This window comes from Callionymus lyra, chromosome 3 (assembly GCF_982586985.1).
Source record: "Callionymus lyra chromosome 3, fCalLyr1.hap1.1, whole genome shotgun sequence".
Lineage (NCBI taxonomy): Eukaryota > Metazoa > Chordata > Actinopteri > Syngnathiformes > Callionymidae > Callionymus > Callionymus lyra.
The window spans coordinates 24,474,931-24,499,530 of NC_141820.1; the positions used below are offsets into that span (position 1 = coordinate 24,474,931).

The 24,600-nt window shown below is 40.6% G+C and overlaps 3 protein-coding genes across 4 annotated transcripts; 1 reads left to right on the forward strand and 2 right to left on the reverse strand.

Moving 5' to 3' along the window:
* Positions 1-97: 97 nt before the first annotated feature.
* On the reverse strand, positions 98-5,540 carry LOC148083968 (BOLA class I histocompatibility antigen, alpha chain BL3-6-like). The gene is made up of 11 exons (XM_087787222.1): positions 5,371-5,540; positions 4,100-4,369; positions 3,717-3,995; positions 3,322-3,594; positions 3,087-3,227; positions 1,661-1,690; positions 1,429-1,467; positions 1,219-1,245; positions 1,011-1,055; positions 878-904; positions 98-793 (listed from the first exon to the last, which is right to left on the reverse strand). The coding sequence occupies exons 1-11, from the start codon at positions 5,423-5,425 to the stop codon at positions 759-761; spliced, it is 1,221 nt and encodes a 406-aa protein (XP_087643348.1). The 5' UTR covers positions 5,426-5,540; the 3' UTR covers positions 98-758.
* Positions 5,541-11,682: 6,142 nt separating this feature from the next.
* Positions 11,683-15,743, forward strand: plekho1a (pleckstrin homology domain containing O1a). 2 transcript variants are annotated; one of them, XM_087787224.1, is made up of 10 exons: positions 11,683-11,877; positions 11,947-12,096; positions 12,546-12,686; positions 12,836-12,940; positions 13,013-13,114; positions 13,226-13,531; positions 13,603-13,685; positions 13,760-13,916; positions 13,987-14,081; positions 14,175-15,743. In XM_087787224.1, the coding sequence occupies exons 1-10, from the start codon at positions 11,854-11,856 to the stop codon at positions 14,659-14,661; spliced, it is 1,650 nt and encodes a 549-aa protein (XP_087643350.1). In that variant the 5' UTR covers positions 11,683-11,853; the 3' UTR covers positions 14,662-15,743. The 2 variants fall into 2 exon arrangements, with proteins under 2 accessions (XP_087643350.1, XP_087643349.1); XM_087787223.1 differs by having other exon boundaries at positions 11,684-11,877; positions 14,172-15,743.
* A 3,531-nt stretch (positions 15,744-19,274) lies between these two features.
* On the reverse strand, positions 19,275-24,416 carry gabpb2a (GA binding protein transcription factor subunit beta 2a). The gene is made up of 8 exons (XM_087787225.1): positions 24,206-24,416; positions 22,896-23,003; positions 22,368-22,535; positions 22,112-22,306; positions 21,897-22,044; positions 20,422-20,595; positions 20,245-20,354; positions 19,275-20,140 (listed from the first exon to the last, which is right to left on the reverse strand). Exons 2-8 carry the CDS (start codon positions 23,001-23,003, stop codon positions 19,835-19,837), a joined length of 1,209 nt encoding a protein of 402 aa, XP_087643351.1. The 5' UTR covers positions 24,206-24,416; the 3' UTR covers positions 19,275-19,834.
* Between the last annotated feature and the right edge of the window lie 184 nt (positions 24,417-24,600).

The following is a 24,600-nucleotide window of genomic DNA, read 5'->3' on the forward strand; positions in this document are numbered from 1 at the left end:
CAAAATACAAAATCTTACTTTATATAATACACATGTCTGATTTTAGTAAGTAAGTAATGATTATTTCTACAGCGCCTACAGAAACTTTTATTGCCAGTGACAAAACAAATGTTGTTTATTTATGGTGGCAGTACAGAATAAACAAATGATATAACATAACACACAAAATAACCAATATAGAAAAAACGAATGAAACACCAGAGAGAGAGAAAGATATAATGATGTTTAAACAAAACACATAATCTGCAGCTTCATAACAAAACCTTAAACCTACTTAACAAACCGACATTATCTGTGGGAGAATGAACTTGTCATTAATGTTGGACAACACCGTTGACTCTAGCTCGACTCACACTCTTACACACAAGCACAAATGCATTGCCTATATAATCACTGCAACACCATATACTGTACTAAACCACCGTGACAAACAGCAGAAAACACATGCCTTCATTTTATTTATGTATCATATTTAATCATAATATCATGATTTTATAGCATTTCTGTTACAACACACAGAGTATGTTCCATGTTTTTCATGGCCTTGTCTATATCAGGAAAAAGTTACCAGTGTTGGTTTTAAAGAAAATTATAACCAATTCTCCTAAATATAAGTAAGTAATTTATATTTATATAGCGCTTTTCTAGACCAGGGTCACAAAGCGCTTAAACAATCAATTAAAAAAAATACACTTAAAAGATCAATTAATACCGAGAAAAACACTGGTGCCCCCAAACGAGGGAAAAGCCTGCATCTTTCATTTTCCTGTTCCGCTGTCAGTCGAAGAATGGTCTTTGGAAAAGCAAATTTTAAAACCCATTAGTCCAAGATTAAAAAGTGTAATATGTACGTTTGTTATCGCATGCATGTACTTACGTGAGCCATTCTCACTCGACATAGACGCTGCAAAGTAAATAATCAAGTGTTTATTTTCAGGGTAATTGTTCTGATATTATTTTTTAAATGAAAAAGACTTTTCGTAGCACTGAGTGGAGACGGTGATACTCACCAGATGAGGAACCCACGCTGCTTTTATCAGACACTCCAGGATATCCTGCAGATTAAAAAAAGTTGTGCTAAGATTATAAATGAGAATACAACCTACATTTCCACTAAACACTCGACCATCATAGGAGCTATAAATCATGTATTCATGAAGTCACTGTTAACAGCTATGAATTTATTTTATACTTAAATAATAAAAGAACCTTACAAACCTTCATCGATGGGCTCTTTGTGTTGGTCTGGGGAAACAATACATTTTTAATTATACATTTACAAAAATCAAGGGTTCAAAGTTCACTCCCTCCCCCCCAACAGATGAGAAGAATTTATCTATTTATTAGTCAATGATTATTTATGCTAGTAAAATGAACAATTGACCATCATAATAATAGTAAAAACATAATAATTAAATTAATATTTACCGGTCTCATCAACAATCTCTTTCAGATCCAAACACGGAACTGAAAAAACATTTTCAGATTCGGAATCAGAAACTTTTGTGTCCAGTTTTGTAAAACAACATTTTTGTGGTGCCAGTACAGAATAATATAAAGACACAAAAAAACACACAAAATAAGCAATATAGAAACAAAACCAAGGCAACAATTCTGCGGCACCAAATATAATACCAGATTTAAAAAAAACATCACTCACCCTCTTCGTCAGGCTCCACATTTGGTGGAACTGAAAAAAAAATTAAGTCAACATTAATTTGGAACGATCTAAGATGAGTTCACGCAATTGCAGCAGATGACACAAGAATTGACACAAGAAAGATAATCAATAATTATTATTATTGATCATAATATAATTTATTATGATTATTATGATTAGGATTTAACATACTAATAATAATAAAAACATAATCATTACATATATATTAATATATATTTAATATTTTGCATCACAGTCAAAAACTGAAATAAAATAAAAAAGTTTAATAATTAAAAGGAATCTACTTGTTGGCAAAGTAGGAATAAATATTAATCACAATAAATTGAACACTGAGGGATCAATAAAGTTTTACCTTACCTTACCTTAAATGATTTTTGAAATGGTACAATGAAACACAAATAAAGCCTTCTACAGATCAAAACAAGTACAACTGGTCCTGTAATGCCACTGTCAGGTTAACATATTTTTTTCACATGTTTTTACTCAAATGTATTATTTGATTCATAATTATTAAGTGTTGCTCCTACATTTCCACCAACCAATCATTGCCTTAAAATGTTTCCTATAGAGATACAGAGTATTTTCCAATACAAAACTAGAATAGTATTACATAGGGAAATAAAGCATGTAATCATTACGTCACCCTTCCCCACTGTGAGTCCATATTATACTAGAGTATGTGTCTGCAAAAATAATTTGAATCAACAAATATTTACAACAATCAAGGGTCAAAGTTCACACAGAAGAAGAAATTATAATAAAAAAAAGCTTTAAATGCACATGTTTAAACCCCATGAGTCCACAAGTGTAATATGTAAAGTATGTTTTGAACAACGAATATGTCTTCAATAATCATTTACCACAAAAAAAAATAATAATAACTGAACCTTTACTAAAGTGAGCCTCTAGGCAGTGCTCCTAAGAAGATAAGGATGTCTAGACATTGCTGGAGGGCTAAACACACACCTTGCTTCAAATTGTTATATAGTCTGTCAGACTGAAGGGCCATGTGATGACTATTTAAACTATTTGTCATTTCTGAAGATGAACATTGAACCACAGAATCTGGGGGTAGCAATTACATTTGGCACAACTATCAGCAGTACTGGACTGTGACACTGATTTAATTGCACATCGAAATCTGTGCAATTAAATCTGAACTTCAGTTTACAACCGTCATGTGTCAAGTTATATAAGATCGTAACATTGATCAATCTTTAACTGGTTGACTGTCAGTCTGACTAAAAAAAACCTTAGACCAGATTGTCCACCCCTGCTCTTGACCAACAACATGAATTCACAAGAGTTATGTGACAAAACAAAAGGAAATCGAGATCACTCATTAGGATGTCTTAAGAGAGAAATGTGACAATAGGAAAAAAAGGGAAATATGGAGTAGGTTTACCTGTAATCATCACTCGTTCTCCTGGTGTTCTTCTCTTTAAACACACAACACCACCAGCCATTAAAGCAACCATGATGAGCAGAGCGATCACAGCACCAACTATGATGCCAATGTTGGAGTTCTCTGATGGAAGCTTCCCGTCTACACAATTTATAAAATACACAATTACTCAATTTAAATACCAACAAGAGCAAAAAGTTCACACATCATAAAGAAAGTCGAGTCAACACCTCACCCCATTCCGTGTCGAGCTTTAGCTCTGACACATGACAGCTGAATGAACTTTTGTCTGTGCGAGAAACCTCCACGTAGACTCGTTTCTGAAAGGTTTCATCATGATTTGGGAGAAAAGCATGTTCTTCCAATCCATCCGAAGTTTCCAGAACTCTGCCATTTCGTCTCAACTTCAGAGTGATGTGTTGGGAGGGCAGGCCCGTCGCTAAACATGTTAGCACGTGGTTTGTGTCCTTGACAGATTTCTTTGAGAATATGTGAAGTTCAGGTTTGTCTAAGAAGGAAGAACACATGGTAGATAACCAAAAGACCAGGATATTATACTCAAGAGAAAATGTGTCAAAGGTTGAAGGTCAGCATGCGAAGAAGAGAAGTAAATCAAGAGAAATAAATTACCTTCTCTGACTTCATAAGAAATGAACTTGATCAGCCAGTCTGTGCACTCATTCATCAGGTAGTTGTTGGTGTAATGAATCAGATCTGGTACTCTGTTCCATTTATCTTTGGTTTGCAATCCAGCGTTCATAGTTGAATACCACTTCTTGTCACCACTGTCATAGGCCAGGAAGTCGTGTTCATCATAACTGTATCTATCGATACCTTTGATAAAGTGTGGTTTTCCATCTGGCTGCAGGTCAACAACACAGCCGTGCTGCCACTGCAGGATGTGGGAATCTGTCCAACAATAAAAGGTTAAATCAACTTTTCTCTTCACGTACTTAAAGAGGAGACAGAGAAGGGATCAAACGTTCCTGTCAGTGGATATGAACGAGACCTACCCGAGTTATTTTGATGAAGTCGATCAATCAGGATATCCAGGTTGACTTTGAACCACTGCATCTTGTTACTTCGGGATTCAGTACCTTTGTCAAAGTAGTCTTGTCCAAGATTATCCAGCATCCACTGTTTCTTCCAAACCTTGGTCTTGCCTCTGATGTCAAAGTAGTCGATCTGTCTGTGGTCCAGAAGGCCCATGGCAATGAAGTTCGGGAACTGTGAAGGCCCCCCATCAGAGAGCGCCGTGTAGATGTACCTGAGCGATCGTATCTCTGTCGAACAGACCTTATTATTGACCCTTCACTTCACTGGACGATGATGTTGACATGAAGCAAGTCTCTGTTTTTCTACTCAACTATTTAGTTTTCCATTTCTTTCTATTCAACTGTTAGTTGGTTTTCAGGTTTTCATTAAGTTATCTGAGCCATATCTGAAGAGATCAGAAACGTTGAATTTAGACCTTGTTCAGTAATAAATAAAGATAAACATACTCAGTGATTGATTTCAATTTGAACATTATCTTTTTATTTTTTTCTATAATATAATTTACAGGCAGCGTCAAGTTTGCCACATTGTTGAATTTTATTTGGTCAAATATTCTTAGATTTGGACTATGCACACCAATAAATGATAAAGGTCAACTCACTGGAACACAAGGCGTAACTTTTTCAAATTCCCAATGATATTATCTATGTATTAATAAAACAAATATGAAAATAATAATTTTGGATGGTTTAACTGCAGAGTAAAAACGTTTTTTTTTTTTTATATATAAAGTATGTCTTGGAAAAATGTAAAACAAAGCTGAAATAATTTTCGTTTGATCACCAAAAACTGGAAACGTCTATTGTTTAAAGAGGCTTCACGAATATTCACATCCACATTTAACCAGTTTAACTTTTTATTTATTTATTAAATTGATCTACAAAAACGTCCTTTTAAATAAACTGAACTGAAATGAAATTCTATTGCTGTTTATGTTGAATTGGATGAATATGTAACTATCAATTCTAAACTGCGCCACTGCTGAAAACGCGGAACTTGGCAACACAACAGTATTTCCTGTTCAGACACCAGACCAGATTGTCCAGATGCCATAAGGAAACATTTGTTCACCTTAAAACCTTAAACATGTTTTAACTATTTTTCAGTCTTTTTCGAAGTTTAAAGGATAGTTAACGAACACATATTGAGCTCGATCGACGCGAGTTTTATTTACTTTCACTTTTGTTTTGACGCCATTTTTCTTAAAAAAAAAAAAAAAACAACATACCGCCATTTAACATCCCGATGGTTCCAAACAGGAGAAAAATCGCCGAAATCCTCATCGTAATAGACGTTTCTCGATTGTTTTCTTAAATTCCGTGTCAGGAGAAACGCTCTAAAGATTCAACCGCCGCATGCGTCAGACCTCCTTCCTGGTCACTGACTGAGATCAGAGCTGAGAGCTGACAGTGGGAATGACTTCTCAACCTCGACACTCCCACCAAACTAAGAAGATTGATCAGATTTCTATTAACTTCGACACACCAAAATACACGTTAAGACTCACTTTGTCAGGTGTTTTTTTGCTTCTCTGTAATCTGAAGACATATTCAAACACAGGACCTCATGTCAACAATTCATTTATTTACATTTTTATAAATACAAATAGTTTGTTTATGACAAACGCGTACATTATTATTTTAGCTTACAGCTACCGTATGGCTGACGGAGACTTCACTCTTCCACTTCGATCTTCCTTCCGAAGCGAAATCCGAACCCCCCTTTCTCCCGGTCGACCGCCTGTAGTCCTCCTGCTATGGAGGTGAGGGCTTCTTTTCTCATCCCACCGCCCAGTCCTTCCCCAACTCCCTGGTAGAACATGATGTCCTGGGAGAAGGGCATGAGAGGGCGAGATTCACCCCTCTGGGCCCTGGAAAATGGCTCTTCCTCCCAGGATTGGTTGTTGTCCTCTCGCAGCTCCTCCTGGCGCTTGAGCTCCCAGGACTCGGGCTCCTCGGGGGATTTCACGGCCACCCTGATTTGTAAAATGTCTTTCTGGGTCTCCTCCAGCGAGTGGGGGAAAGGCGAGACCCTTGACAGAGCGATGCAGAGGACAGCGAAGGCGAGACGGGTGAGGTGGGAGCAGCCAGGCCGAAGAGGGAGTCTCATCTGGTGGACGTTGAGGAAACAAAATTGAGAAGTGAGACTCAGATGTTTGCTGTGATACTTTGAGATTTCAATAGTTTGTCCTGCTGCTTGTTTGTAATAGTTTCCTCAGGTGGTCTACAGTGTGACTCTCTATCCAGACCCGGAATCTGGATCTTGTTCTTTTTCTGTATTTTTGATTGTTTGTCTGGGTCTGTTGACTTTGTGTATTTGTGTGTGCTTCTCCGGGTGACATTTCTGATCTGCACATTGTGCTTAAAAAAACAATTTGAAAAATGCCATTGCTACGATTAAAAACCACATGGTGACAACAAACACTCAAGTCTCACTTCTACACACGGAATTACAAAGAAATATGACAAAGGTAAAATCTTTCAATTTCCTCCCAATTGACAGACAAATGGGTAAAATTCAGATTCTTACCTTCTTTGGGACCTCAAGATGTTTTAGTGCGACTCTTGGCTAGTGGGTCGCTGCTTCGTTTCTTTTGACCACCCGCGTCCCCTACGGTCATTGGCTGGCGGGTCAGTGGCGTCATTTGTGCTTAACCTTCATTCTTCCAGGGGAGAAACACATCACCTCTATCAGGATAATTGCATCCTTGTTACAACTTGACGGGTCTTCGTTAAGATGCTTCTGAGGAGGAGCGTCTGTGGTCATGGCAATGATGCGCCACATGCTCACCTGGACCAGGATTGCAGTGACTATAGGTTCAAGTTCAAATTAAACTTTAACAATGTATCCCCTGGAAAGGTGAGATATTTTTCAATGTCTCGACTCTCCCTTAATACTAAGATACAAGTGAAGGGAAGTTTAAACATTTGAGGTCGTGTTGTAGACCGACAGACGGTCACCAAGGTCAGAGAATCTTGGGGCGGAAGCGAAGCCACTCGCTCTCGTGTTCCTAATCACTTCTAATTATTGTGTCCAATCATAGTCCAATTACCGTTGGCGACAACATCGGCATCAACTTTCCAGTCTACGAACTGAGTGGGAAGAATTGAAGAGACAAAGGATGGGATAAATATAGCAGCTTCCTCTCTGATCGTCTGTCTGCACACATGGTTGCTATCCTGGCAGTTGTCTTTATCATTGGAATGTTTTAATGAAAGGATACAGGGGTTTTGGGTTTTAATTAAAGTTTCTGATGAATGTGCATTATACACGAGGGGCTGTGGTGTAATGATAATATTTATATGTCATAATTTATGACAGTAAAAGATAAAAATTATTCATAGACAAACGGAGAATAATCATAAATGCATTTTATTGAAAATAAATTTAAAAATTCAGTTTGACAGGCTGTGAAGACATCAGAAATATGAATTTAAAAAAATGAATATAATCCAAGTTTTGAGTTTCTCCAATGTTTTATGAAGGTATTTAATTCAAATATACTTTTATTTTATTGATCGGAGGGTCAAGAAAGAAAAGAAATGAAGAAAAAATATGCAAATGTGAGACAAAAACATTCAAGATCTTATCATTTGAATTAAGATAATAGTACGACTAATACACACATTTCTTTACAAAATCAGTTTTATAGTTTGACAATAGATCACGCTGTCACTTAACCAGCAATCTGTGACTTTGTGTGGACTGTATTTAATTAAACACAAATCAGCTGCTGCTCATACTATAGATAACACACTTTATTTCATCTAATATTATGACGTTAGTAACTGTTATTAACTGTTTAATTAAACACAAATCAGCTGCTGCTTGTACTATAGATAACACACTTTATTTCATCTAATATTATGACGTTAGTAACTGTTATTAACTGTTTAATTAAACACAAATCAGCTGCTGCTTATACTATAGATAACACACTTTATTTCATATAATATTATGATGTTATTAACTGTTATTAACTGTTTAATTAAACACAAATCAGCTGCTGCTTGTACTATAGATAACACACTTTATTTCATATAATATTATGACGTTATTAACTGTTATTAACTGTTTAATTAAACACAAATCAGCTGCTGCTTGTACTATAGATAACACACTTTATTTCATATAATATTATGACTTTATTAACTGTTATTAACTGTTTAATTAAACACAAATCAGCTGCTGCTTATACTATAGATGACACACTTTATTTCATATAATATTACAACATTATTAACGGTTATTAACTGTTTTGGCATATGAAACTTACATAGAAACTAGTGAAACTAGTTTAAAAATGTATTGTATTGAGATAGATAGATTGATTTCTTGCCGTAAATACTGTCTAAAAACTACCTCACTTTAAAATTGTTAAACCCTTTTATTCCCATAACTTTTTTTAAGCATATATTCATTTGAGGAGCATCAAAAGTCACTTATGCAGCTGATCAATTTCCGCTAGTTTCCCATTCTAGAGGAACAGAGGTTTGGGCAGGTTTTTTTTTGGCTAAATCACATGTATTAATGCATTAATCCTGACAGCCATAGTAGAAACATTATTAAACATTAATAAAAATTATGCATATTCAGACCCAGAAGATGAAAATGTTCAGTCATGCCTGATAAGAACTTTTTTTCCAAATGACTTTTTATTTGAATTATTAATTATAAGGAATTGGGGAGCCTTAAGTAGCCGCTTAGTTCTCTTAATTGAGAACTGTCTGGGCCTTCTTTATTTTTCTGCATGTAATGTATGATCCCTAATGTTTGCATTTAAATTCAATTCTATTTAAAGTGTCTTATCATAACAAAGTTATCTCAAGACACTTTACAGTTTAAGTAAGACTATAGTGAAGAAAGGAAAAACGAATCCCAGCAACTCAATAATGAGTAAAGCTCAGTGTGGCGTTGGCGTGGAAAAAACTTTCTTTTAGAAGGCAGAAACCTCGAGCAGAACCAGACTCATTGTTGACAGCCTCCTACTGTGACCAGCTGGGAGGAAGGATGGATGGAGAGAGGAATGAGGGAGGATACAGTGAGAGGAAAGAGTAGAATATAGATGAGTCCATGGAGGTGCTGGAGAGAACTCTGGGTCCGATGATGTGGTGGAGGTCCTGGTTCAGCAGCAGCTCTGGAGGTGGATCCCTCCATCTTAGGGAGAGAAATAAAAAGTGTGGGTTTAAACTGCACAGATGATGAATGTAATGCATAAAAGGAAGGATATACAGAGCTCGGTTTCTTAAACTCCTACAGCAGTCTAAGCCTAAAGCAGCTTAAGAAAAGCAAAAAGGGCTGATTCAGGCAGAGACCGACTCAGTCCTAATTATAGGCTTTATCGAAAAGTAAGGTTTTAAGATTGTTACAACATAGAGAGGGTGTCTGCCCTCCGGACTGAAGCCGGTAGTTGGTTCAACAGCAGAGCGGCTTGAAAACTGAAGGCCCTGGCTCCAAATCTACATTTGTGGTTTAACTAATAGATCTGAGTTTAAGGATCCTAAAGTCATAGAGGGTTGGTAATTTTGGATTAGATCTTTAATGTATGTTGGTGTTAGGCCATGTAAGGTTTTATAGGTTAAGAGAAGGATTTTAAACTGTATTATAAATTCTACTGGAAGCCAATGTAAAGAGGACAGCACAGGGGAAATGTGTTCGCGCCTTGAGCTGCAGAGTTCTGAATCAGCCGAAGAGTTCTGAGAGACTTTTTAGAACATCCTGATAGAGGAGAGTTACAATAGTCCAGCCTGGACGTAACAAAAGCATGGATGAGCTTCTCAGCAGCATCTAAAGGAAGGAAATGCCTGATTTTTCCGTGAGATTTGTTTTATGTGTGAGTTAAATGACAAGTCCTTGTCAAAGCAGACACCCAGATTCTTTACAGTGGTGCTAGTAGCAGGAGCAAGTCCATTATGTAAATCTAAATCATTAGTTAACGATTGTCTGAGATGTTGTGGGCCAACTAGTAGAACCTCAGTTTTTTCCGAGTTCAGTAAAAGGAAGTTTTAGATCATCCAGGACTTGATATCAGCATAACGGTGAAAGTTTATAGAGTGTCTTCTGATCAAGTCCCCTAGTGGGAGCATATAGATTGTGAATAGGAGGTGATAGGACCAAGAACAGAACCTTGTGGGACACCATAGCTGACCTTAGTGTGTGTCGATGAGAGGTGGTTGACATGTTCATAGTGCGTTCTATCTGACAGATAAGATTTAAAACAGTTAAGAGCAGTTCCACGTATGCCTATATGGTTTTCTAGCCTCTCTAGAAGGATTTGGTGGTCGACAGTGTCAAATGCAGCACTCAGATCTAGAAGAACAAGAACTGAAACATGGCCCTGATCAGAGGCCATCAGCAGGTCGTTACTAACTTTTACCAGGGCGGTCTCTGTGCTGTGGTGTTCCCTAAAACCAGACTGAAACATCTCAAATTGAAGATTAGAGATCGACCTATAGTTAGTGAGAACCTCTGGATCAAGAGTGGGGTTTTTAAGCAGAGGTTTAATTACTGCAACACCTTACAAATCTGAGGCACATAGCCTGATGTCATTGACAAGTTAATAATGTCAAGTATGAATGTGCTATGTAGGATCCGGAAGACATTGTTGTGGACTTTGAGGAGGAAACAATCAGGGACTAACTGTCGAGGACTCACTGGAAAAAAGGAGTCAAAATATATATCAGTTTTAGTGTCTGTGTCCGGTGAAGCTGCATAGGTTGTATTAGAAGAATCTAGTAGGTCTTAAATCTTTCCTCTAATAGTTATTATTTTTTCATTCAAAAAGTTCATGAAGTCACTGCTACTGAGATGAGGAGGGATAGACTGCTCAACGGACTGATGGCTACAGTGCTGAATAAGAACTTGGGGTTATTCTTATTTGCTCCTATAAGTGATTAGTAATAGCTGGCTCTGGCTTTCCTAAGAGCTGCCTTGTATAATTTTAACTCATCTTGCCACACCTGGTAGAATTCATCTTTTTTTTGATGAACGCCATTTCTCCTTTAATCGTCTAGAATCCTATTTTAACTTACGTGTCTCCCCGAGTATACCTGGGAGCATGACTACTTCTGTTAACAGTCTTTTGAGTTGAGTGGTGCAACTGTTACTCCACAATGTTCTCAATGTCATGGTGACTCTGGGTAGAGTTTCCTGACACACTGAGACTAGACATTTTACTGAGCACTGAGGGAATTGTTACCTTCAATTTCGTCCATTTATGTCCATTGCATGGTACGTAAGTAAGTTAAGTAATTTGTATTTATATAGCGCTTTTCCAGACCAAGGTCACAAAGCGCTTAAACAATCGAAACAATACTCAATAAAATATATACTTTCATGTTTCGATAATAACCATCTGCAGATCTCATTCAATCACTATTGTTTTATCCTTTAAAAAAATATTCATTAATATTTCAATCATTTGCTTGTTGTCGTTAATTATTCAGAGGCTGGATGCGCGTGCGCGTACCGGCAGATGGCGCTATCACCAAACCCCATAAATCACATCGCTTCCAGAAGCGTGTGCGCGAGGGTGGCACGCGCCGCAGGAATATAGGTTAAAGTGCGCGTGGGTGCGCGCTCGCGGGGCTAGGAGCATCTGTCAAACGCGCGCGGAGGTGGAAGAGGCAGAAGTGGAGGACGAGGAGGAGGAGGATGAGAACCGCGTCGTGAGGAGGAAGGACCAGGACCAGGGGAGCTCCGGAGGACCAGGATGAGGAAGAGCCAGAGCAGAAGGGTAAGATGATGGAGGGGGGGGGGGGGTACCAGGCCGTCGCTCACCTGTTTTTTTGGTTCTAAATAAAAGGGAATCCCGGACTCGGGGACACCAGCCGGTCCACAGCCAGAGAAGGCGGGATGGGTCCGGAAGTTCTGTGGTCGTGGGATCTTCCGGGAGCTGTGGAGGAGCCGCTATGTGGCGCTGAGAGGAGATCACCTGTACCTGTCGAACAAGGAGGTACACACGCGCTCGAACAGCGACGCCATCAGGTGTGATGGCGGAACATGAACTATCAGACACGTCATGTAAATACATGAGAGTGTTTGTAACGTGAGCTCTGTTATGTAAAGTCTTACATACACATGACCTATTTTTCTAAGAATAGAAACATCTCCCCTGTTTTTCCCTTTCCCTGTTTTGGTTTTCAAAAATGTCTCACCCTCATGTGGACTAGGGTTTGGGATTATATTCTGTTCCTTTTTGGAGTTATAGGGTGAAATGTATGTTCACGTGACCTCACTGTTCTTCATCCAAAAAGACACACTTGAAAAACAATTACCTCTGTGGCGCTCGTCTGTCAAATTGTTTTTGAAAAAAAATGAAATAAGTCTATATTTTTAAGCAGAAGTTTGATTTTTGGGGGGACTATCCCCATATGGTGCATCTTAAATCATTTTTGTTTAAAGGTGCGAGAAGAGAAGGCGGCGCAAGAAGTCTTCGATTTGGCGGACTACGAGCGTTCCGAGGAGCTTCGCAAGGCAAAGAGTCGCAGTAAAAAGAACCACAGTCGCTTCACTGTGCTTCGTTGCAGACAGCGAGGAAACAAGGTCGGTGGGACTCGCTTTCCTCACATGTACATGCTGGGAAAACCCCTAATAAAAGCAAATGTTCGCAGTCAAAGCTGAAGCTGAGACGGATAAATAATAATACAAACACAACCTTGCAGCAACTCATTGTCGCGTTTGCTCGTCGACAGGTTCCGAACCTGGTGTTCCTGGCTGTGAGTCCGGAGGAGAAGGAGTTGTGGATCAACGCGATCAACATCGGCATCGTCAAGGCGAAGAACCGAGTGTTCGATGAGGTTCCGCCAGTTTCTGTCCATTTGTTTTCCTCATATTATGCCACGTGAATGTCTGACGGTTGCTTCTTCCAGGTGACTGTTGAGCAGGACAACGTGCTGGTCCATCCCACCAGAGACAGAGCTAAGATTCCTCAAGGACGCCGCCTGCCGACACGTGGACACTTGACGTCGGCGGTAAAAAAAATCTATGTTTTGTCGTCACTCGTTTTCGGTTTGAGTCCCACATGGTTGAGATTTTGATGTTATCATGAAGACGAGAAATGATAAACGGTCAATTTAACGCAGGTCTCTGCCTCCTCGACCCTGGATCTGGTCGCAGAGGAAGACGGCTGCTTCCTCGACTACGACGACATGCAGGAATTCTGGGAGACCAATTCCGGACAGAAGGGCGGGTCGTGTGGCCAAATCGCGGAGGTCGGATGTCTGCAAGTCGGGGGTCGTCAGAGGGCCGGAACCGACGTCTCCAAGCTGCAGGCCAAGGCCAAGGAGCCTAAGGTCAAGACCGGAAGTCTGCCCAGAGGAAGTGAGCGTTTCTTTGGGAAATATTCTCACATGGAAGTATCGAAGGTGAACAAGGTCCAACCGGGACAGGTACGGTTCCGTTTGCAAATGATTGTTCTGAATGATTAATATCTTGATGTCCCGAATTGTGGCATTTTTAGTTCAGAACGCCGCAGCCGGGGAAGAAATCCAACATGCAAGCCAGGGGACGCTGTTCGTCTCTGGACCAGGTCCTTAAGTCCAGGTACACGCTCTGAACAGTCACCTTGTTGTTACCTCTGGTCTCTGTCGTTGTTGATCGTCGTTCTTGCCGACTAGACCCGCGATGATACGCTCCGAACTGCGCTCCGCTCTGCGCCGATGTGCCACCGAGGAGGAGGCGGCGGGATCCGTGCAGCCGGTCGGTCAGCTGCAGAGTCTCATCGCCCAGCGGATGCAGCGGGCGCAGGAGCTGCTGGAGGAGATGCGTCTGCAGGTACCAACCAATCCTTGTTGTTCCTCGTGGACGATTCAGAAGCTGTTTAAAAGACGACTGCGGTTGACAGGAATTACAGAAGGCCAAGTCGGAGAGAGAGTTCCACAAGAGCGCCGACTCGCCGCGACTCAACCAGCTCAAAGGCGCCACCTCACCGTATTCCAGGTATTGGCCATTTTCCTTTCGCTTCCGACTTAACTATTCGTTGTCTTTTGGGCAGTTGACCAAAGAAACATTTCGTCCTAATCTTTGCAGCAGATCTTCAGGTTCCTCGCGGAGTCGGAGCAGCGATTCCCCGCGTCTCAGAGACTCTCCCTGTTCCAAAGTCAAGAGGAATCGCTCCCACGGTTCCAGGTCACCCGCCGGCAAAATCAGCCACTCGCCTCGACTGACGGACGTCTCGGGGGCGAGGAACACCGACGTCGTTCGCTCGCCTCTGCTCGGCACTCATCGCTACAACGCGGAGGACGAGGGTCTGGAGAACGGCGATCCGAACAAGACGTCCGCGGAAGAGAAGGTTTCTTCTTGCGAGGACGTGGAGAAGAAACGCGCCGAGGCGGAGCGCCTGCTGGTGGAGGCGGTGTCGTCGTGGAAGGAAGCGCAGGAAGTGCTGCAGGAAGTGAAGGAGCTGCAGAGTCAGACGCTGCGGCGGCAGCGGCGGAGAACATACGAGAAAATGGCGAAGGCGGACGACACGCCGCAGTCTTCCACGTCGCACGAGGAGGACGAGTCCGGGACTCCGTGACGACAAAACATACTTGAAAAAAGCCAAAATGTTGCAATCCTAACGTGAGTTACTGTCCGAGCACTGACTTCAACACCAGCATCTCCTAGATCATCCAGGATGAGGCGCCAAGATGTCCACCTGCTTCGCAGTGGAAAAGAGCAATAGCTTAGAGAACTGCAATCGCTACTTCCAATTTAGTGCTTCCTTTTATTAGCATGTCTTTGTAAATCGCGTTTTAATGAGCCTCTGTGGACGTGCAATCATCTTTGACTTTGTTTTTTTCTTCGACTTCCACTCGTATAATTCTCTTACATTAAATCTCTGGTCACGTGATTATTGATTACTATTTTGGATACGTACCAAATCAAATTTTGTACTCTACATGTCTACTTTGTAGACTCAACTAAAGCCAGCAATGATTGAGTGTTTTTTTTACCCAGAAGTCTTTGCACTAAACCAGCGCCCGCTCACTGCTGCCCTGTTCGGGGGAAAACATTTTGTAACGACTAAAGGTTTTCAGGTCGGAATCTTTTTAAGAAAACTTTTTCACGAAGGAAAAATTTACATTTGACACAATCACTGTGTGTTGATGACACAACGGCCTGAATGGCACTGGCGTTGTGCGTTTGTTACTGCTAATGTGTGTTTGTGCATGAACGTGTGACGTTATCTGACAGTAGCAGTTTTTGTATGAACAAAAAAAAAAATGAAATCAGGGAGTTTATGAGAAGTCAACGTTTCCGTTTTATCACTTGAATAAAAAACACTGATTTCTTAAGACTAGAAACTGTGAGGGAGAAAATGGTGTGGATTAATTTTCACTTGCAATATGTTTCCAAAAAGAATCCTTCATTTGTGTTTCATGGAAGAGCTGAGAGGTTTTTTCAGCTTCACTCGTCCATCCTTGTTTAAAAAGAAGCACCGAGTTTGTTTTGTGATTTCAATGTTTAGTTGTTTCTGCTGATGCACTTTTTTAGACGTTTGTGTTGTTGACTGCCGGTAAACATAAAACAACTGCTTGTTCTCTTCTCGACACAAAAACCAACGTGAGATTATTTCTGTTTTAACGTGTCTCATTAAAACACTGCGAATATATGTATCTTCTGCCTGGATTTTTTATTTTAATGCGACTAGAGAGCTACACTTTCCTCCCCAATCCTCTCTCTAACCTCCCCCGCCCCCCTGCTCTCAGTGAGCTGTGATGATGAAGAGCAGATGTAGGTCACATCATCACCATCGCCGCTCCATTACACACGCCTGCTCGCAGTGTGTAAGTGCGTGTGTTGATCAGCGAGCAACATTATGTGAACCCCTGATAACGCCGATGACATCATAGCATCCGAGGGGGGGGTACAGATGACATCAGGACACGTCTCTGGCGAAAGCATCACTAGGTGAAACGACACGCATGATGTCACGCTGGAGGGTTCAAGTCGACAACTTCATGTGGTGCACGGATATTCAAGAATAAGTCTAGTGCACCGAGAATTTTGAAGATAAACGAGGTCGTGGACAAAATGCTGCCGGGCTCTGAGTCACCCCCCCGCCACTCCTCCCCCAAACTAATCCTGCTGTGTGAGCGTGCGTGTTAATAAAACATGGGAACAACTACAGCATCAGACGCAGAAATTATTCATAGTTAAGTCATGTGACCTGCATCAGACTAACATAATCAAAAGATGATGTTGACAAATCTTAAAAAAAAACATTTTCAGCCACACTTAACTAAGCTAGGTTCGGCTAAAGGGGGCGAACGACCAAAATAAGGGCCACCGTGGTAAGTGAGGTTGTGGGGGCCATAACAGGATAATTTCTTATTTAGTAATTATGCTTAATTCCCAGCTACTATGGGTGATGGGCAGGGGACTTCCGGGACCAGACATGGGAAAAGTGAGGCCTAAGGAGGTCAGAGGTGAACATTTTCCTGACAGCTAAGCCTTTGATTAGGTATTTAATATTGAGCTAACTCTTAATACAACTCTACTTTTTATGAAAAGGACTTTCCCCCCATTTAGAAAAAAAAACGTTTTTTATTCTATTAGTTTCATTTTTATACAAATTTTTGGAAATATAAAATCAAACTTTTCTATTTTCTTACATTCGTTTTCCCGTCACATTTAGGCTATTTACTTCTCTCACAGTCAGAGTAGTTCCTTTTAAATAACGTGAACTCATACTCTCATAACACTACTCATTCAAAATGTGTCTCTCGCTGACACCAAACCCACCATGTAAGTACGTTGCTGCAGTGTCAACTACAACTGTGGTGCTGTAGTCAAATAATATTTAAAATGTCTTCACCACATGCTGGGAGTTAAGGGGAAGTTCTGTGAGTTAAAGTGTTGCTGTATAAAAAAAACAACACTTGGCTTAAACCAAAATGACGCCAAATCGAAGTCACTCTCCTGAATTTTTAAAATGTCTTCCAGTTCTTCACTGAAGAAGTCCAGATTATCAACCCAAAGTTCCTTCAGGCTAGTTTCAGATATGGTGAAAACATTTTTTTTTTGTCATTACAAAGAAACGGAAAAGTCATAAATTAGAAATTTTATGAAAATTGAGTCCATCAGGAAAATGTATCAAAGAGCTGGGACTCTCTAAATGCCTGCGATATATGCTCATGATGTGCCACTCAAACCCAGAGAGCAGAAACTCAACATGATCACATCCAAAACGACAAATCATCCTTCATCCTCTCACTTTCTCTCCTTCAACTTCACTCTCATCAAAACGCACCGTCTCTCTCATGACTAGCTCACTCTAGCATCAATATTTCTCTCCCTCCCTTTTTCTCCCGCCCTCCCTCTCGGACAGGTCTTAAAATCATCATGCGAACAAAAGATGATGTCATTCAGGTTCAGAACATTTGCTAGAGTGCTTTGATAGGCCATTAACACTATAATTTCTATTCATTATTCATGTTTTATTTAATTTCGTATCTGCCATACATTGTATTTATGTATTTATTTAATTGTTGTTTTTTTACATGTATTTATGGATTTTTGTTTGGACGGATGTGTCATTGCTGTTGGACAAATTGGTGTCTGTCTGTCTGTCTGTCTACCTATCATATAGTGTTGCTTGAGAAGAACTTCCCATCACATCTGGAGCTTGTAATCCATGCATCAGTGTCATCTTGTCTGGACTATTGTAACAGTTTATTTTCATGTCTCAACAAGAAGGAGCTGTCTCACCTGCAGTTAATACAAAACTCTGCAGCGAGAATTCTGACCTGCTCTAGTAGAAGAACTCACATTTCCCCAATCCTTAAAACTCTGCATTTGTTCTGCCAGTTTCTTTCAGAATAAATAAAAAAAATATGGTTCTTACTTTCAGAACCATTCATGGTCAGACTCCTTCTTACATCAGTGATCTGATCCAGCCTTACACCCCAGCTCAGGCTTTGAGGTCTGTGGTTAAGAATCTACTGATGGTTCCTGAACACGCTTACGGACCAGAGGAGAGAAATACTTCCAGACTGTTGCTCCTAAGCTTTGGAAAGGTCCTCCTCTCTCTCTCTGTGTTTGATGGATCTACTGAGTCCTTCAAGAAACATCTTAAGACCTTTTTATTTGTGCAGACTTTTCCTTGATTCTCTGGAACTCCTTATGGTCTTATGTGTCTTGATCTTTTAAAGTATATATTTTCAACTGTGTATTCCATGAAGTTTCTCCAGTTGCAGCTGAAACTGAAGAAACCTCTCGGATATGAGGTAAAATGTCTTCCTAGAACTCTACACACTCCATTTGACTCACTTTGGAACCACCTGGATAACCATGAACTGGGTGAACAGGAACCTACATGTAGAGGCGCATGAATTAAAATTTAAAAAGCTGTTTTCTTGTTCATAGATTAAAGTACAGCAATAGACCACTTTAGAGACAGAATCTCAAAATGAATCTCAGTGCTAATCTAAGTAAAATAATCTGGGCAAATCCCTCTTTTTGGATCGTAGGAGCCGAAGTGCATGAATTAGTCCGTGTCGCCCTCTACAGGGCAAGTGTTTGCTCAAAGGCTCATGTATGGCTGGTGCAGAAATTACAATTCAATAACGCTGGTCTACAGAGCAGCGCAGGAGCAGCAAGAGATCAGATTTAGAAGGACTGACAATAAAAACTTTCAATTATGCTGGTAAATAAAATTAAAAAAAATCTTGAATGTAATTTTACACACGTAAAAAAATGTAAAAACTGCAGAAACAACTAACCTTTCTTTCAAGACTTTTTGTATTTGTTTTGCACTTCCCATTTTATGATATTAAACAAGGCATTGACAGATCCTATTAGTCACATTATTTCAGGCTTTTTTTCAAAATAGTTAAAAGTTTTGATTATATTCGTCTCCAAGTTAACATTTGTTACTTATAAATTAACTTTAACTTCATAAAACATAAACCTCTTTCTTTTTTTAAAAAAAATTCTTAGATTTCCCTGCACATGTATTAAAAATAAAACCAATTACATTTTCATTATAGTCACACTTCAAATCTTACATGGTCCTACCTTCTGTCCTTCATGTGCAAAGTTATGGAAACCTGCTGAAAGGAAGAAAAAAAAATATTGACAGTTGATGAGCTGAAAGAAAGATAAGCAGGAGTGAAAAAAACAGCATGTCGGACACAACCAAAGATCTACGAAAGAAGTCATTTAGTTTATTTACACATTTTGTTTATGAAAACGTACACAATCTCCTGTTGTCACTGCGGAGTAAAAACTCAAACTTTCACAATCCCCATGTGGAGCTCCTGATCACATGACTCAGCTGAATACTGATAAGAACACAAAAGTCGGAGAGATATTGCTGTAGTGTCGGAAAGTTTGGAAAATAATACAAAAATTCATGATGAGAAGAAGTCAAAGTGAACAGAGGATTCAAATGTGTGAACTTGCATGCCCGTCCATTTCAAGACTTCAGCGTAACAAGACTGTAAAATAAATGTGAAAATAAAGAAAAGGGCTCGGAGGGAGGAGTATGACAACGTAACAAACACTAGACAGAGTAGCTGATTCAAGAAATGACGGACGTTTGGAATGGGACTTGAGCTCATGTGTTCACACAAAGATATTCCAGCTGGAGACATTTTGGAGTTAATTCGGATGTTTGTCGCAGATACAATAAAAAAAGAGTTAATGTGATAGAAAGTCCAGCGCTCCTCCTGACCACCGCGATGGCCAACGGCGCCTCCTGTGTGTTAGGAGTTGACTTCCGCCGCTTCTGAGGCCGCCTCTACCAGAGTCACGTGACCCTCCTCGCCTTCCATGATGATGCCCCCTTCCTGGAGGACCACCATCTCTCCATCCTCCACCTGGCCGTCTTCCTCCTCTCCGCCCACCACCTCCTCCGGGCTGACCGCGGAGGTTCCGTTCTTGACCCGGCTCTGACTCATGGCCTCTAGCTTCATCCGGTACTGCTCCGCCTCCTGCTCCTTCCTCATAAGCTGCTGACGGTACTCTTGCGCCTTCCTGTTGGCCTCGTTCAACTGACGCTGCAGCAGCTCCTGCAAATAAACACCATTTAATGTCCGGCTTTCTAAACCACACGTCAAATGACAGTCCAGACACGGAGGGTGTGAGTTAACTCTAACTAGGTGGAGCTACATACCGTCTCTCCGGCTTCGCTGTGATTGTTTGTTTCCAGTTTCCTTTTTCTCGAGGGCGGTCCTTCCTCCGTCACCACTTCCTCCGTCACTGTGTTAGCTGGTACTGCTAGCACTGTTTACACCCACACACAGACCAGAAATAAGAACCCTGTGTGTGTGTTTGTTGCTGTGTGTCATACTTTGCTGTCCGTGCTGCATGGTCACAAAAAATGGCTGACTCATCCCACCAGTGGTCTGCAGGTTGCCGTGCTGGTCGGTGACAATAGTGATGACCCTCTGACCCCCTTCGTTGACCACTGCATGTTGAATGTTGGAGTCCAAAGCATTCGCTGCCATCGCCTCTTCCGACTCTCCTAGAACACACACACACACACACACACACATACACACTTGGTTAATGTGCATTTAAAACAGTGAAACTCCAATCATTGGAAAACATTTAACATCTAAAGAACACCCGGATCGGTCTGTATGGAAGTATATCAGTGCATTTACAATATTTCATTATTAAATTTAACATTAAAATGTTGAAACTTTGAATCTTTTCGTTAAAATGTCAGTTTTTATTGAAAAGATTATTTCCATAATTGTGTATTTTCATAAGAACTGATCCTTTTTTCTTTTTTTTTTTTTTTACACATGACAGTTTTATATTCTAATTCCAATTTCTAATTTATTTTCTAAATTAAATATTTATTTAACGCATATCCTTTCAATTAAGTATTGTTTGGTGGCACTATAACAACATTTTGAACCTTAATGACAGAAGAATTTAAATTCTTTAAACACATAAAACTAAGTTAAGTTGAAGACATTGTTTATGTCTTTTTTCTTTATAAATGTCTAAATATGTTGATAAATAACTGAGAGTTTGATATTTTGTGTCAGTTTCTAATAATAAAAAAAACAGAAGCCCTTATTTAAGCAAACATATGAGCATTGATGAGTGTGTGTTAATGCACAGATAAATGTGTGTGTGTTTGTGTGAATGCGTGCACGCATCTATGCATTGATGAGTGTGTGTTAATGCACAGATAAATGTGTGTGTGTTTGTGTGAATGCGTGCACGCATCTATGCATTGATGAGTGTGCATGTGTGTGTATATGTATGCATCAATGAGTGTGTGTTTGTAAGCTTGCGTGTATGTATGGTTTAGTGTATGCATGCGTGCGTGTGTGTGTGCGTGCATCTATGCATTGATGAGTGTGTGTGCATTTATGCATGCATGCATCGATAAGTGTGTGTGTGCGGCCGGGCTTGGATAAACGTGTGTGTAACTGAACGCATTGATGAGTTCGAGTTTGTGTGTGAATGCGTGTACCTGCGTGTATGTATCAATGAGTGCGTGCGTGTATGTGTGCATCGATAAGTGATTGTGCATGTGTGTATGCATCGATGAGTGAGTGTGCATGTGTGTGTTCATCGATGAGTGAGTGTGCATGTGTGTATGCATCGATGAGTGAGTGTGCATGTGTGTGTTCATCAATGAGTGAGTGTGCATGTGTGTATGCATCGATGAGTGAGTGTGCATGTGTGTGTTCATCGATGAGTGAGTGTGCATGTGTGTATGCATCGATGAGTGAGTGTGCATGTGTGTGTTCATCAATGAGTGAGTGTGCATGTGTGTGTTCATCGTTGAGTGAGTGAACATACCAGAGTTGCTTTTTGAGAGCAAGTCTGCCAGGTTGACCACGCCGCCCTGGATAGCTGGAAGTCCCTGGATAATGAACTGCGGCTGGTTGTTGCTGGAGTCCACGTTCACACTGACTTGATTCATGTTAACCTGGTTCTGCATTCCCTCCTACACCAGAAGCACAAACACGGTGAACACGGGTCCGTCCACGGGCAGCAGAGATCGGGGGTCTCACCTGCAGCATGAGCATTAGCTCAGTGTTCTGGATGTCCACGGAGATGTCGAACGCCGTCTTGTCAAACTTACTGAGCGCGTGCACGTCCGCGCCGTGCTTGATGAGAGTTTCCACCACGCCGTGATGGCCGTGCTGCGCGGCCCAATGCAGAGCCGTCATCTTCAACATGTCCTTGGCGTTGATGTCGGCGCCACTCTGCGGCGCAACAACGGGTCAGTGAACTGTCAACGACCGTGTGCGTTCGTGAACCTCTTACTCGGACAAGCAACTCCACGATGACGGTGTGACCTTCGGCCGCTGCCATGTGCAGCGGTGTTCGGTCGACTTTGGTGCGAGCGTCTCTGCTGACGCCGGCTCTGAGCAGAACATCGGCAGTGGAGTAGTGACCGTGCTGCGCCGCCAGGTGGAGTGGAGACGTACCCAACTGTGAACATCAAACATGTTAGAGCTGTTGCCATGGCAGCCCTGGAAGTTGTGGATCAACATCATAATGAACATGTTAAGATGTACAGTATATCTTTATTTAAATTACATTTTAGGATAAATTGAAAAAGGGACATTTTAAAAAGCATATAATCACTAGAACTTCAACCACTTTAGATTATGTCAGATCCACTATTGTACGTCAGTCAGAGAATTCCCTTTTCAACCACAACTTCTTGAAACGTTCAAGATTATTTCATTGATCCGACTTCATAATGTGCAATTAATTCCTTGGCAGACGTATCCTTGGCCTCATTGCTATTTTAGTACATTTTCGAATAATACCATTTTGTAGACTCACCCAATCTGTCGTGAACGGGGCACCATTGGCCATTAAGTTTCTGACCTCATCATCTTGACCTTTGCGTGCAGCTTCCAGCAGACGCTTGCCCAGGTCCACCAGCGACATCTAATGGTCAAGTTCATGAGACATGTATCAGATGGCAATCAAAACATTTGATATATTGATGCTGACATTGATACAAGTAAGCAAGTGTAAGATTTATCCAAGCAAGAAATGAATTATCCTCTCAGATAATGTGGCCATGGTCGGTTCCAATTAAACCCAAATAGAATTGATTGTCATACTAACAAAACATACCAGAATAGCCGCATGAGAATTGGTTAGTGTGTATGTCCATTACAAACAATTGTTGCTTCTTATATCGTCCTGAATGCATGAAGGTTTGCCCTCAACACTGAATGATAAATTCAGGATTATACGTTGACATATTTTCTGACTTTATCTGTAAATGCATGAATTGAAAAGAACAGGAGGAACAACAGTTGACTCTTGCTGTCCTACAAGAAGAGACTTGTCACCCATAAACAACTCTTACATGCAGCAAACATGCATTTAGAGACGTCATTGTAGGCATTAAGATGAGACAGAGATTTGTGGTCAAACTCTCAACTTGTGATTTGTTTTTGTTTAGAGCCTCAGCCACATGAAGTTCCCATATGTTTATTAGACACAAGCTTGGAACCGGATCCTATAAAACCAGTCAGTTGTTTATAAACACAAAAGTTAAATCAACACATCTCCGAGTTAAACATGAACATATCATATGTTTTGTTTGTTTTTCGTCTTTGACAAACATATATTCCAAACATACAAAGAGGACAGGTCCTGTGCTAGAAACGTTTGTTTTTACCAAGTTTAACCAAGACGAAGCCGAAAAGAGAAATTAAACAAGCGCGGATAATAGCAAGTTAGCATGACAAGCTAACAAGCTAACGGACAGGCCGCGGCCCAGGAGCCATTTTCAGCTTCATGGACAGAAAAGAGTCCGCCATGTGCCACGTTGACCATAACCACGACCGATGTCCACCAGAACACGGCGAACACTTGACATTTGTATACAGTAGGGCCGACAGGAAGCTGTTTGATATTAAGTTGTTGGTTTTTCCGGGGGAAGTCAGTAAGAAATGTCCTATTTTACACTCGGAGAAAAAACTACTTCCACATCCGGTTAGTTCAGGCGCGCAGTCTAACCGCTTCACTTGGTCTCGAGTAACCAAGTCAAGTTTACTCGACCACTTATGGCTGAAATCTTGCGTTTATTCGTGGATACGATTTCATTTATTCGTGTAAATGTGTTGAAAACTTACCGCCTCCAGTTTTGATTATTTCGGCGCCGCTTCACTTGTGTTAGCAACTAGCGGCTAAAAGATGAAAAAAATCGGTACCGAGTCTTTGTTGTTATTCCACAATGGGGAGAAAATGGAGAAAATGGGTCACTTTGCGGAAAAAAAGTGTGAAGGTTCAACTCCACTTCTGCATGTCTGGCTCCACTGCTTGTTTTTGCTGTGAGTTAGACTTCGGAGGCTGTTGTATTCCCGGAAGTCAGACATGGCTTCAAAATAAAACCGGAATCCAACCGTGTACAAGATGCTGGCAGATCATGCTTGACAATTATCCGCAAGGAAAACTAGGAAAAACCTTGCTGGGAATATTTATGGTAGTATATCAGATTATTGAATATTAAATTCACATTTTAAACGTT

Bases quoted from the DNA above. Each gene is read 5' to 3' on its own strand.
- LOC148083968 (XM_087787222.1), bottom strand. From the start codon at position 5,425: ATGAGGATTTCGGCGATTTTTCTCCTGTTTGGAACCATCGGGATGTTA. The intron at 3,996-4,099 runs GTAGGTCTCGTT...ATTGTTGGACAG, and splicing joins ACTTCATCAAAATAACTCGG to ATTCCCACATCCTGCAGTGG. The intron at 794-877 runs GTAAGTACATGC...GCTTTTCCAAAG, and splicing joins GTCGAGTGAGAATGGCTCAC to ACCATTCTTCGACTGACAGC.
- plekho1a (XM_087787223.1), top strand. From the start codon at position 11,854: ATGAGGAAGAGCCAGAGCAGAAGG. The intron at 12,687-12,835 runs GTCGGTGGGACT...GCTCGTCGACAG, and splicing joins GCAGACAGCGAGGAAACAAG to GTTCCGAACCTGGTGTTCCT. The intron at 12,941-13,012 runs GTTCCGCCAGTT...TGCTTCTTCCAG, and splicing joins AGAACCGAGTGTTCGATGAG to GTGACTGTTGAGCAGGACAA.
- gabpb2a (XM_087787225.1), bottom strand. From the start codon at position 23,003: ATGTCGCTGGTGGACCTGGGCAAGCGTCTGCTGGAAGCTGCACGCAAA. The intron at 22,536-22,895 runs GTGAGTCTACAA...TGATGTTCACAG, and splicing joins CCCCGTTCACGACAGATTGG to TTGGGTACGTCTCCACTCCA. The intron at 20,355-20,421 runs GTATGACACACA...GGGTGTAAACAG, and splicing joins CATGCAGCACGGACAGCAAA to TGCTAGCAGTACCAGCTAAC.